This window comes from Silene latifolia, chromosome X (assembly GCF_048544455.1).
Source record: "Silene latifolia isolate original U9 population chromosome X, ASM4854445v1, whole genome shotgun sequence".
Lineage (NCBI taxonomy): Eukaryota > Viridiplantae > Streptophyta > Magnoliopsida > Caryophyllales > Caryophyllaceae > Silene > Silene latifolia.
In genome coordinates, this window is record NC_133537.1 from 299,424,078 (window position 1) to 299,439,067 (window position 14,990).

General features: G+C 35.6%; 1 protein-coding gene across 1 annotated transcript; it reads left to right on the plus strand.

Annotated features, from left to right (window-relative positions):
• The first annotated feature begins 10,990 nt into the window (after positions 1-10,990).
• Positions 10,991-14,485, plus strand: LOC141617136 (beta-glucuronosyltransferase GlcAT14B-like). The gene is made up of 6 exons (XM_074434312.1): positions 10,991-11,262; positions 11,605-11,647; positions 11,909-12,700; positions 12,787-12,862; positions 12,962-13,077; positions 13,592-14,485. Exons 3-6 carry the CDS (start codon positions 12,106-12,108, stop codon positions 14,092-14,094), a joined length of 1,290 nt encoding a protein of 429 aa, XP_074290413.1. The 5' UTR covers positions 10,991-11,262; positions 11,605-11,647; positions 11,909-12,105; the 3' UTR covers positions 14,095-14,485.
• The last annotated feature ends 505 nt before the right edge of the window (positions 14,486-14,990 follow it).

Genomic DNA, 14,990 nt, shown 5'->3' on the forward strand with positions numbered 1-14,990 from the left:
ACACTAGGTCTAATGTATCCCTTCTCTATCGATCATCTAATCGCTTCCCGAGTTCCTCCATCTCTTTAGGACCCATCCGGCACGGTGCCTTAGAGATTGGCCCCGTCCCCGGTTTCAACTCAACGGTGAAATCTATCCCCCCTTCTTCGTGGCAACCCGAATCTCGTCGGGAAAAACATCGGCAAACTCTCCCACCATCGGTATCTCATCAACCGTCGGACTCTCTATCCGGTCATCTCTCACATGGCACAAGATCAAAGGACATCCCTTCCTCAGATAAGACTTCAACGTGATAGCTGCAATCAACTTAACTTTGGGTTTGACTAAAAACCCACGATAAGACACACTAACACCCTTAGGCCCTCTCAAAGACACTTTCTTTTGATGACAGTCTATTTTAGCCTTATACTTCCCCAGCCAATCCATCCCGACTATCATCTCAAAACCGTTAAGAGGAAACTCTAGCAAGTCTACAGGTAGGTCAACTTGCCCAACTATCATAGACACATCCCTAAACAACCTCCCACAAGATACAGACTCTCCCGAAGGTATAAAAACTTTCTCACTTACAGACTCATAAACTCTCAAACCCAACCTTTTAACATGACTCGATGATACAAACGACTGGGAAGCCCCCGAATCAAACAAAACAAAGGTATGAATACCGTTAACAAGAAAGGTACCAGTGATAACATGTGCATCCTCCTCAGCTGCTTTCTTGTCCATCATGAACAGCTTTCCACTGGTCTTTTGTCCACCTCCCCGGACAAAGATCGGTTTGGCCGATGTGGCCGGTTTAGCACCGACCCCCGATTCTTGTTGTTGTTGTTCGTAGTGGTTTTTCGATAAGAATTACCGCCGTTGCGGTTACCTCCACCCCGATAGCTCGGCTCCCCCTGTTAGACCATAACCCACTTGGTCCGTTGTTCGCATAACTCTGTGCCGGTCCCTGAGAATAACTTCCCCGACCCGTCCCCTGAAAAGCTCCAGGCACACTCGTGCACTCATGTCTCTTGTGGCCGACACCGCCACAGCCAAAGCAAGTCATACCCCAACTGTTACTGCTACCCCCACGGCCACGCCCGAAGGAAGCCCCAGCACTAAACCCCGACCCAACAGAAACCCCTTAGCTTGATTGTGGTTGCCTTTCTTATGACTAGATTGGCCACCACCCTCACTCTCTGCCTTTCTTTTCTCAACACCAGACCTCTCCTGAGCCATCTCTACTAACCTCTCAGCCCTCCCAGCTCTCTCATAAGCGTCCTTAACATCAGTAAGGACTCCTACAGGGAGTTTATCCATGATCCTAGTGGTCAACCCCTTCTCAAACCTCAGCGCCATATTCTCATCACTCAATCCCATGTCCTCAGCATACCTAGACTTCTCATTGAACTGCTTATAGTACTCAGCCACGACATGTCGATGTCATCTTGAACCCATCGAACTCCTCTCTCTCGACTTGCTTCTCACATGCTCGGCACAAACTCTTTTCTCATGGCCCTACGGAACTCATCCCAAGGTATAGCAGGTAAGCCTTGGTTAGCATACATCTCTCTTGCACTCACCTTCACCTTATCCCACCACTCACCAGCTGCCTCCCTCAGGTAGAACGCAGCTTGCTCAACCCTCATCTCATCAGGACAATGAACCAGGTCCAAGATATTCTCCATCTCACGATGCCGTTGTCAAGAAGGTTTGGTTCCCGGTCCCTTTGTACTCCTTTGGGTTGAACCTAGCTATGTAAAGGCTGATCTTAGAGTGATCAACCTCCTTATCCTTATTCACTTTCTTTAAGGCCTCGGTAAGAGCATCCTGGTGCTCCAACATCTTAACAATATCATCCGTATTCATGGCCTCGCTCTCTCGCATAGTAAGCGTTTCTCTTAGGCGGCATCTTGAAGCTATATATAAGAAAGGGTAGACATAAACACATGTACTAAACCTCAAAACACGAAAACAGGCTACCCAGGTGCTACTCGATCGAGTGTCCCAACCTACTCGATCGAGTAAGAGGCTACTCGATCGAGTGCCTCCCATACTCGATCGAGTACCTCGACTCCGTAACACAAAAAGACCTTCCGACCTCTAACATACTCGACCGAGTAGCCAGGCTACTCGATCGAGTGACCCCCTACTCGATCGAGTACCACTAGTTACTCGATCGAGTACCCTAAAACTCGATTCTGGCCGTAAAAACGTCAAAAACCCACCCGATCAAGTCAGTCCCACTCGATCGAGTCATGCTAACTCGAATATGCTACCCGCATGCTATAACATATTCTAACATGTAAAACAACTTATAAACACGATATTATTTCATAATTAAGCATGCTATGCCACTCCACTGTTCATGCTATCAACAAACAATTATATCATGTTATTAATGCCACATAGAAATCATTCAACATGCTTCTCATTCCAACACAATTCTATATATATATCTCATCAATCCTTTATTCATATTCTCAACTTCTACCTCAAACATCCAACATTTACAGCACACCTCATCACATTCACACACAAGTGAACAAACCACACATTCGACTTAACAGATATTCCCCCATGTGACCGGTTCAAAATTGTAGGGCGAGTTCGCGACTTTAGGACGTCTCCCATGCCTTTGCATTAACTCCTACAACCTTTACCCCGGGTTCATTTTAATTGACTCCCTATATTCATTGGGTTCATTGGTTACAGGTTTCAGGATCGTCGCTCTGATACCATTTTGTAACACCCCCATACTCCAAGTGCCTTACCAGGACCACCCAGGTATAAGGACGTTACCATCTCGGTTACCCGAGGCAATGATAATCAAATAAACAATAATGAAACGATATTTAAATAGTAATACTTTAGCGAAAGGTTACAATCCAAAAACCAAACCAAATACTAATACATGTTCTCAAAACTACATCTCATCGAACTAATCGAAATGTATATGAAAACTACTAAACTACAAATAGGAAGACTTCTATCATCGATCGTGGCAATTCCAGCTATCCCAAAGACTCATGTCATACCGCTCAATATCTCGCTCACCATCCCCGAATGGATCACCGCAGTTTTAAAACATTAACCGGGTCGACTATTTACACAAGTGACATAATCAACAATACAAGAACCAACACAACTCAAACAATTATACACGATCAAGCACTCCACTCCATCTCCGTCACCGATCGTCCACCGAACCGCCCGCTGGGGGACCGCAAACGTTCCCACCTAAGCCCCGCTCATCATACCGAGCGATAACCCTGTCCCATTAATGTGCACATCCCTTCCGTGGCGGGTTCCACGAAGGGCGAACTAGGGCGTGAAGCCACTCCCGCAAGTGACTCCACTCAGCCGAGAACGCATCTCGAGAACCACAGACAAACAATCACAATCACAATCACAACATCGTCGAACCAACCAATTATACTAATTACAACACAACACCACATCACATGTAAGTAATACCGAGTAGGAAACCCTACCCGGAAAGCACAAGAGTCGACGATCTCACAGCTGAAGTCAAAAAGCTTCCTCTACGAATTCTCCTCCTAATTATACAAGCACATAATTACTACTATGCACATAACACAACAAAATCCCCAATTCCCAATATTAGGGTTTAACTAACTTTGACGAAATATAATAAAAACGGTATAAAGGTCTTACCCTCGACGCAAGGATTTCAACGATGTAAAGACAAGTGAAATCCGACCTTCCAAGCTCCGGGATTTGTAACAATGCGATTAAGGTGATGAACGTAGTTTGCTTTCTCTTCTCACAGTGATTTAGGTTTTAGAAAAGTGATTAGAATGAATGACGAAAAGATTAAATACCTTAATCGCATAATTAACAAAACCCGAGAAAACAACCTCAGAACCGCTACTCGATCGAGTAGCCATGGTACTCGATCGAGTACCCCCCTACTCGATCGAGTATCGCAGTTACTCGATCGAGTACCCAACAGGTCAGAAACTATTTTATTTCGCAAAACTCCCTTACTCGACAGAGTAAGGCCTACTCGATAGAGTACCCCAAGACTCATAAATACGGAGTATTACAGTTTGCTTCGAAAATCGTGCCCAAATCAAGTTGAAAACGATCTTAAGATCGCGTATAAAGCCGTCGTAAAAAATCGAGTTCTTCAAATACGGTTTATAAACGATATAAATTGATTTTTCAAATTAATAACATAAGAATGATTTTTCAAATCAAATATCTATTTTATTTCCAATAAAATAAATTTAAGAAAATAAATTCAAATTAAAACAATAAAATGAATTCACTTTAAAAAACATTAATTTAAATATCATTTAAATTAATAAAATACTTCATCGACTACGCCCATTCTACGCCGTAAAACGAGCTCCAAATAATGACAGTGACAACTAATGAATACATGTGTCCTATCATCATCGGCTGTTTGTCGGGTTCTCTATAAATTCCAATATCGACAGATACGGGTATCTACAACTTATTAACAGAGTTGATGGTTACCATATGTTATCTTCGAAAAGTGGGGTTACCATGTAGCTTTTGAAAAAACACAGGGTTACCATATTTAAAGCCCATATGGTAAATATATCATTAATATAAGAGTGAATTAACAATTACTCACTTTTAGATACCACTTTTCTAAAAAAAAAACTCCCTTTTATAAACTTTTTTTAAATTACTCCCCTAAAATTTGTTCATGTCAAAATTTACACCCATTTTCATTTTCAGGCGAAAAATCTTTAAATCTAACAAAATTACCCTTAGGTCAATATTTAGACATCCCTCCATGTCACTTGTCATTCTATCCTATTCTATCACATTCAACATTTAATCCCAAAATTTTCCCCTAATTTACTAAATAAAATGGGGTATCAATATCACTTGATATTATTTCCACTTAGAAAACATTCAACACTAAAAAAAGCACTCTTTATCTCTTTATCATCCTACAATTTCACCACATTCAATCCCTCAAAGATTAACACCATATAAGAGATTTCAAACCTTCTAAAGCACAATAATTGGACCATTTTAATGGAATCTTCAGACATTAAAATGAAGCTACACTCAGATATAATCCAATCTGTTCTTCATCAAAATCAAGTCTTTGATCCAATTCGGCTATTGGGTTTCTTCCATTGGTCCCATTCTTAATTGGATATTCGTCACAATTTGATTTCTTTCTCGATTTTAGCAGTTTTGCTTGTATTGTAATGTTAATTGTTTTCGTCGTGTAAATGGAGTTATAAGATGTATGATTAAGACACCCTCCTTATGTGAATTTGGATGCAATTGATAAATATGTTAGGGAATATAGTAGGTGTGATTCAAGTAGTTTGAGGTTTTCGATATATTGATTAATGGTTATAAAAAAATGGGTTTGTAATCCTAATTTCTAGCTTTATAACCTAAATTTCTGGGTTGGGAAACCCACATTTTTGGGTTAGGAAACTCTAATTTCTGGGTTGTAAACCCTAATTAGTGAAAATAAAAGAGTAAATTATCAATTATACCCACGTTTAATCAACCTTTTTACATTTACTCCCACGTCAATTTTTTTTTTTTTAAATTACACCCAAATTAATAGCTCAGGTTATATTTTGCACCCAACACCATTTTCAGGCGAAAAAAATTATGAAATGACGATTTTATCCCCATGTCTATTACTCGGAGTTATTTTCCCTATTTCATCTCTTCGACCCAAATATTTTCCCCAAATATTTTCCTCAAACATTTCCTCTAAAAATTCCCCAAATCTCCGTCATAATCGTAACTTGAACTATTGAGCTCCTATATTTGAAAGATTGTTCATCCATCTCCAAATTTATGTAGTTCTCCTTTTTTCTCTTTTTTCGTATTTGTTTGTAGCTTATATATTCAAAAGATAAAAAATAAAAAAATAAAAAAATAAAAAAAACTAAACTAGCAAAGAACATTAACAAAATTAAACAAAAACCTTAAATTGAACACGATCAAGTATCTTCGTTCCTCTCATTAAAGAGAAGGATACTCCCCTTTTTAAGAATCTGAAATCTTCTTTAGTCTTGGCTTTCCTTCTCGGGTTGAAAGCTTGGGTTTTGTAAAGGAGCCGCCCAAACTCATCCTTTATTTGAAAGATATGAATGCTAACTTCAATAAAGAATAAGCGAGAAGAGGATTCAAAAGTGGGCATAGAATTAGGATGAGAAACACAGTGAATGAAATTAAATTGGGAAAGATGAGATTGAAGGATAAAGAAGAGAATGAATGAGGAGGATGAACAAATAGAAGGAGGAAGGGCAAAATCGTCATAATATTAGTGTTTTAACCCAAAAAAATTGAATTTTGACAGAAATATGGCCTGAAATCGATTTTGGGTGCAAAATATAACCTGAGCTATTAATTTGGGTGTAATTTAAAAAAAAAATAGCGTGGGAGTAAATGTAAAAAAGTGGATTAAGCGTGGGTATAATTGATAATTTACTTAAAATAAAATGAACAATCTTACCTTAATTGAGAAAAAATATAAGAAGAGAGGAGAGTTGAAATGAATGAATGAATTCTTTAAGGGAGAGAGAAGACTAAGTATAAAAAAAGAGAAATAAGGGCAGTTTTGTCATAAAATTAGGCTTTTAAAATGAAAACTAGTTTTGTGACCCGTGAAATTCACGGGTTCGGTTTAAGGATCGTTCATGCATTTTCCCCTTTAGGTTTTTGATGATTTTTCCATTTTTCATTTTTGGTCTATCTCTATAATTATTTTAGCCGTTCATAGTTTAGGTATGTTATACTGAGCTAGAAAATGAGTCCTTTCTATGAATCGATAACAAAAATAAAGTTGACGCATGAGACCTTCTATGATATCTCATACTAATATACTCATATTTTATAAAAGTAAAATATTGGACTTTTAAAGAGGAGGATGAATTTCAATTTAAGGCAAATTAATGAAAGAATTAAAAGTTGGGAAAGATGGAAAGACACACAAAGCATTTGTGTAGGGTTCTAAGAGCAACTCCAATGGTTGCTTTTAGGGACTTGCTTGCAATTTTTGTAAAATTTCAAGCAAGTAGCTTACCATTGGAGAGGGAGTGAACAAATGTAGCTTGAAAGCATTGTAGCTTTGTCAAGCTACATGCTTGACATGAAAAAAAGAAAAGGTAAATTTTTTTATTGGATGAAATTAATAAGGTGGGACCCATATAAGCTACAAAATGTTGTAGCTTCCCATTGGAGCGGTGTGTAGCTGAAAAGCAAAACAGCTTAAAAAACCGACTTGGCAAATCAGGCTACAATGTATTGTAGCCGTCCATTGGAGATGCTCTAACTATTGCAATATTATGATAGGGAAATTGAAAGGATGAGGTGTGGTTTATTCAATAGGAGATAACCTATTGTGAAAGTGCAAAAGTTAAGCTCTAACTTTTCATTAATTTGTTGGCGTAATGTTTTTTTACTACTTTTTGTAGTAGCTTGATATTCAGTTATTTACGATTCTACGTCATTTTTTAGTATTTTTTTTATTGTAATCTATTATTTTGTTATTCTCATTCTCATTACTTTTGTAACCAAATGATATCATTTTTGTTCAACGTCAAATTTGATATTTTTTTTAGTCAACCTTATTAAAATGATGATACTCCGTATTAATTAAAAAAATAATAAGTAGTATTAAACATAGTTTATATACCTCTTTTTTTAGTTTGGAAATAATGATGATATATAAGACTTAAAATATTCTTCACTCATTTTCTCTTAACTATTGTAACGTTTAACCAAATATAAATAATTTAAATAAGGTGGGTAAATAGATAAAACATCAATTGTCACATTGAAAATTAAAAGTTAAAAAAATATTCTACTCATTAGTATTTTGTTGTTTTGGGATAAAATGTAAGTAATTATATTAAGAGATTTAATAAGAGTTTATCGCAAATCGATATATACAATGTACTTTTGTCATCTTATCATCAAAGCAACAATAAGACAACAAAATCAAATGTATCCTATGTCATCTCATTAGTATTCAAATCATAAAAAAATATAGATTTACCCATCTAACCAACTTAATTAAATACTCTCTCCATACCAGACCAATGGTAACATTGACTTTTTGACACTATTTATGGTCACAGGGAATCTTCGATATTATTCTTAATCTATAAGACAAAATATAGTCATATGAGATCTTGTTTGATTTATCGTCATGAATGCTATAAGAATATCAAATTTTTATAATTTTTAATTATGTGTAACTAAAGATATTCACGTTGCAAAACGTGTCTCGACAAGTGTGAAAAAGTCAATGTTACCATTGGTCTGGTACGGAGGGAGTATATAGAGAATACTATATTTACACCAACTTGCCTAGTCATATTTGTAATTTGTTGTTAATATCAATCTTAATAAATTTATTACACATTAACAATGATGAATATATTAAAAACATCGCAAAACAATCTATCACTATTGAAAAGAGATTAAAGAAACTAAAGTTACAATTTAGTCAAGTTATATTACTACGAAAATGCTGGTTACTGACGGGCACAACCTTTTTCCGTCAGTAATTCGCTGATGATTTTCTTCGCCAAAGTTTGACCACCATTCGCTGATGATTATATTCAATCGTCGACGACGATATCAAGTATCTTTATATACATTCGACAATGCCTAAAATAAACTATATAATACAAATGCTTGTCGAATTCTTCACTTTTCTTCTACTTATCTCTTATCTCTTCATTTCTTGTCCATTTGATTCCTACACACCACAAAGTAAAGATATGAGAATTGTTGAAAAATAAATCAAAATAAAATAATTTGGTGAAAATAAACAAACTTTTTCATTAATTTGTTTTTGTTAGGAATGTGCTATAATTTTATCAATTTATTTTCTTTTATAGGTGAAATGTTTTCATAAAGGTAGAATATAAACAGATTAACACTAAATTATGATTATTAATTGGAATACTACATGATAAATGAAAGTGTTTAAATAAGATGAGTAATTAGTCTATTGATTATTACCTTGCCTTTTCATTTTCTATTTTTACTTTTTTTTTAAATAAAAAATAAAAATTGATCTAACATGTAAATGTTGTGCGCCACGTATGATTCTACTAACTACTCAATCTAGACTTTTTATGTTATTATGTAGATATCTTGAAATTATTAACTTATAGTTAATGCATATTTTTTTATTGTAGTTTTTTTAGTTAATCAAGATTAAAGCTAATGAAATATGGATGAATTTTTAAAGAAAATAAGTGAATTAAATTAATACTCCCTCCCATCCACTCTTTTCTTCCCATTTGAAGTGGACGCGAGGATTAAGGGTGAGGAGTATAATATTGATAAAAATATGAGTGAGTTTGTTAATTGGAGAGAGGTATGAATAATTAGGATTAAATATTAATAAAGGAGATGTGTGGGGTTTGGTTATTGAAGAGAGGTATGAATAATTAGAATTAAATATTAATAAAGGATATGGTGGGGTTTGATGAGTGGAGAGAGGTAGGAGTATAATATTAATAAAAACTTTCTCAAAAAGGAAAGGGGAAGAAAACCTGAATAATCCGTTTTAGGAAATAGGGAAGAAAAGAGTGGATGGGAGGGAGTACAATATAATAATAAATTGATAATCCATGTCATAGTCGTTTGTCAAGTCACATTGTTATTGTGTACGTGGCTTTTTTTCATCCCATGTAGCATTGTCTATGTCGCATTTTTAGGCTAGCCTTTTAATAATATTTTATAGATTTGAATTTTGACGGAATATGTTACCTGAAAGTGAAAATAGGTGCAAATTTTGACTTGAGCAAATTTTAGGGGAGTAATTTAAAAAAAAAATTATAAAAGGGATTTTTTTTTTTATAGAAAAGCGGTATATAATCCTACTTTGAGACGTGCCATATAAGATTTTTATGTGTTCTAACTAGACCTGTCAAAATATTACCCAACTCGTTTTTCGGGTCAAAGGCTCTGTTCTTTTAGACTTAAGTCACTTCCTTTAAGTTCAGTTAAGATCTTACAAGTTCAGTTTAGATCATTTAAGATCCTATAAATTCAGAAAAGGTTCAGAACATATAAGTTCAGTTCAGAAAAGTTCAGATCTTATAAGTTCATTTAGAAAAGTTCAGATCATATACGTTCATTTCAGTTCAATTCAGATCTAATTCAATCCAAACAAACAAAACCAAAGACCCGTAAATCTCGACCAACGACTCAAAACGACCCTAACCCGAAATATCCTGTTATTTTACGGTCGAAACCTGACCCGACCCGTTCAACCCTATAATTCAAAGATAAATAAAGAATATTAATAAAAATATTAATATTTTTATACTCCTCCCTATCCAATCCAAACTACCCATTTGACTTTTCACGCTTTTCACGATCTACGAGACGACACTTAACCATGTTTTTCTTCATTTATATAGTATTATTTTTTTGTGTCGAAATTATAATTTTCCGAAACCTCTTTTTATAACAAACGTAAATATGTCAATTTTACGTAAATTTTAAATATTTGATTAATATAATCGATGTCAAAATTTAACAAGGTTGACTTTAAAATAGTGAAGGACTAGTTTTGGTCAACAATTTATTGGGTCACTTTCGGATCGGGTCATTTTGGGTCGGGTCGTTTTGGTCATTTCGGGTCATGATTTTGGCTTAACTAAGTCATTTTGGGTCATTTATATCACTTCGGACCACTTTCGAATCGAGTCACTTCAAATCTCAGGGAGTCAGGTCAACCTTATTAGATCGGATCATTCTAACCGAGGGTGTTTTGGCTGGTGTACTCTAAATCACATCAAATATAAAATCGATTATAAGTTTACAACAAACGATTAATTCCAAAAAGTCAACGTAATTGAGCCCCTAATACACTCGTCAATAATTTAAGTCCAACCATCCTCAAATGATCACCCCACACGTTACTCCGTATTAGCACTTTGATTAATAATCTATCCTTCTTGTAAGAGAATAAACAACACTTTCTATATACGTAGGACTACGTATACACAAAACATACCAAAAACCATAATTGCCATAAAATTGCAATTTCAATCTCTCTCTCCAATCTTTGTTGACAACCCAATTAACGAGAAAAAACATTGAAACATCTTCTTCTTTTCTCCATCTTCTTCACGTTCTCCCACATTTTCGACCAATTTATTAGATCTCTTTTATTATTCTTATATATTTATATTTATACAAATTTTCTCTTTTTGTCTCCCTTGTTTAGACTTGCTTCAATCTTTTAGCTCATCTTCATAATAATCCAACCAGGTGTGTATTTTTTTTTTCAATTTTTGTAACTACCCTTTTTTAGATTTTAGCTTTTTATGATGTGGGTCGTTGTTGATTTTCAATAATATAATTTAATTTTTCTGGGTTTTTTGTTTTTTGGTTTTTGTTGTTTTGTTATCGGTTTTTAGTGTAAAACTGGTACTTAATTAATTTAATTGGTGTAGTTATTATATCCCAGGTTGTAACTGTTGTCATATATTAAATTTGTGTAGATTGTGTCTTCTGTTTCGTTTTTAAAGTTTTTAATGTTGATGGTATAGATAAGATTTAAGTTTTGTTGAATTTATTTTTATTAATTTTAATGTTTTTCTGTTTTTGTAGTCAGTGGCGGAGCAAGATTTTCCGTTAGACAGCGAATTACTAGGTAAATAAAAACGAAAAACTCTTTGTAAATTTTTAATTGTTAGTCGGGTACGACCGTCCCTGCTAGCCTCCTAGATCCACCACTAATTGTAGTGGTAAATGTTTTGTGTTGAATATACAATGTTGTATCTTATTGCTGAAAAAAGTTCCCGATATAGCTGACCGTTAATGGAGAATTATAGTAGTTTTATTTAGATGATGGTATTTACCTGATTATACTGAGATATGTTTCTTAAAAAATCATTTATTCACCCTTTTGCAGGTTGATGTTAATGGTATGTATTGAATTGGAGCTGCCAATTTAGGTAAAAAAGTTGTGTTGGATGCAAACAAAATTTGGTGGTGAGGAATTTCTAGGGTCTACTTGATTTAATTTATCATCAAAATAGTATTAATTTTGAAATAAGTTGAATTAAAAGGGTTTTATGAGTTTTGTTATGTTGTAGCACTCATGAAACTATGAAAGGGTTTGAAACAACATTGCCTTTGAATATGGAGAAGAAATGGACATTTCCTCTTGTGATTAGCTTAGTTATAGGTGTATTTCTTCTAGTAACATGTTTCAACATGGGGTTACTTTCTTCATTGCACACTATCAATGCCCTTCTATCTCATTATTCTACGTCGTCGAATCAAACAAATTCGATCTTTGTCGAAAATGCGATCCCTAGAACTTCATCTCCCCCCACACCTCCGCCACCTCCTCCGCTCCCTCGATTTGCGTATTTGATTTCCGGGTCTAAGGGTGATGCCAAGAAGCTATGGAGAACTCTTCGTGCGTTGTACCACCCGAGGAATCAGTACATTGTGCACTTGGATTTAGAGGCTTCGCCGCAGGAAAGACTTGAGCTTGCTTCTTGGATTGACCAGGAACCCCTTTTTGTCAGTGTTGAGAATGTGCATATGATCACTAAAGCAAACATTGTGACTTATAGAGGGCCAACTATGGTTTCGACTACACTACATGCTTGTGCCATTTTCTTGAAGAAATATAAGAATTGGGATTGGTTTATCAATCTCAGTGCTTCTGATTATCCTTTAGTGACCCAAGATGGTTAGTTTTATTCCAATGGCTTTGTATTTTTTTGGAGTAAGGTTGGTGGAATCGTTCTGTTTAATTGTTCATATAAACTCTTGCAGATCTTATACACACATTTTCAAAATTGGATCGGAAGCTAAACTTTATTGAGCACACCGGCAAGTTAGGTTGGAAAGAGTAAGTTAAATTGTATTGTATTTGTTCCTGCCTGTTGTACGAGTATGATAAGGTGTTCAGCTTTGAGACGATTTCTTGATGTTTGACTGTATGTTGCAGGGGTGGAAGAGCTTTGCCTTTGATGATAGATCCCGGGCTTTACTCTTCTAAAAAATCAGATATCTTTTGGGTTCAACCTAAAAGAACTATGCCTACATCATTTAAGCTGTTTACTGGTTAGTTTTTCTCCATTTTGGTGATTGCTAGAAATCCAGAACTGAGTTTCTCGCTCAGTCTTAGAAACTTGAAATCATTCGTTTGTGTTCGAGTTTACCATTGACATGCTGATTTTATTATTTGTAGCCATAAGAGATTAAAAGCTGTTACCAGTTTTGTCAGTGAGAACATGCTGTCTCAAAGCATTTAGAGTACAACATGTTACCTTTGGTCAGAGGAACAAAAAAAATTCAGACATGATGTAGCTCAGTAAGCTCACATTTTGCACATGAACACAATATTCTTATAGATTTGTATTAAACAATGAAAAGTTAGTCTCACAGGAGTCCGTCTCACATGAAAAAAATCGTAAGACGGACAATTTATAAAAGTGAGTGAAGGGAATTGTCTCCTAAAAAATAATGTGTAAACTAAAACACATAAAGTTGCCCACTTATTGGGGTCTTGTGGGTTTGGATTCATCATTTATTGATAGTTTCTTTTGTGGTAGCGCTAACATACAATGATTTGCAGGTTCGGCCTGGATGGTTCTTTCTCATGAATTTGTAGAGTATCTCATTTGGGGATGGGACAACCTACCTAGAACCTTACTCATGTACTACACAAACTTTGTCTCTTCCCCGGAAGGCTACTTTCATACTGTCATTTGCAATGCACCCGAGTTTGCAAAAACTGTTGTCAATCACGATCTTCATTACATTGCTTGGGATGTTCCTCCCAGGCAACATCCACATACTCTCACCATGAATGACTCCGAAAAAATGATAAACAGCAATGCTGCATTCGGTCGAAAGTTCAGGCAAGATGATCCCATATTGGATAAAATTGATCTAGAATTACTAGACCGTAAAAATGGAAGTTTTACTCCTGGTCGTTGGTGTGTTGGTAAGCCACGTTGTGCTAGAGTCGGGAATCCCGACAAGGTTAAGCAAGGAGGCCCCGGAGCTAAAAGACTCCAACAGCTTATATCTTCAATAGTTTCTTCGGAAGCATTTCAAGCAAATCAATGTAAATAGATTCTTGGAAATCTTTGGAGACACTTACGATTGTTGATAAGAGGCGTAAGTGAAACAAGGTGTTGTATGGATATAGACTTGGATAGATGGGGTGTTCATCTACGAGCTTGAGAAAATGCCCCATACGTCAACCATCTGGTTGTTGAGGCAAGTTTTTGGCGCTGACAATGCGGATAGGCCATAGGAGAGGCCGAGTTTCTTAATGTCGTCGGAGGTAAGGCTTCATAATTGTTAAGTAGATTCATTATACAATACATATAATTTGGCGCTCTTGAATTACTCGAGGTAATGCTCCATTAATGTATGAATTTTCACCTTTGAAATAACCCCTATGAATCTATCCTCAGATAATATAATACTGCTTCAGTCTATGATCACTTAATAACTTCAATTCCACTTCTTTATGAATTTTATTTTATGAATGCTCAATCATTCTTGACAAACTTTTTTCCTTGGAAAAAACCGGTATTAAATATCGGTTTCAATCTTAATCTTTGAATCATTCTTTGTGGTCTAATCTTAGTCATTGCACACCATAAATGTAGCTAATACGGTCCTGAGATGTGTTGTCGTGATAACCTTCTGGTCTATAAAAGCGGTTCTGATATGGGGTCAGGTGTTACGCTCTCATACAATTTTATGTACTTGCGAACTGCAAAGTGAAAACTAATCATTAAACACAAATTCTTGTTTATCGTCTTACAATCGTGAACGCGTGCTTAGTTATATGACGTAAATCCGTCACAGGACTCGTAGGATGAGGTTTGGGCGATACAACATCTGAAATGACTTTTGATATCGTCCTCGTCTGCGGTATCATATTTACGTTTAAACCATAAATTAAAACAGTTACAACTCCTACATTATTACTTCACAACTTCACATTTGCTAGTTAA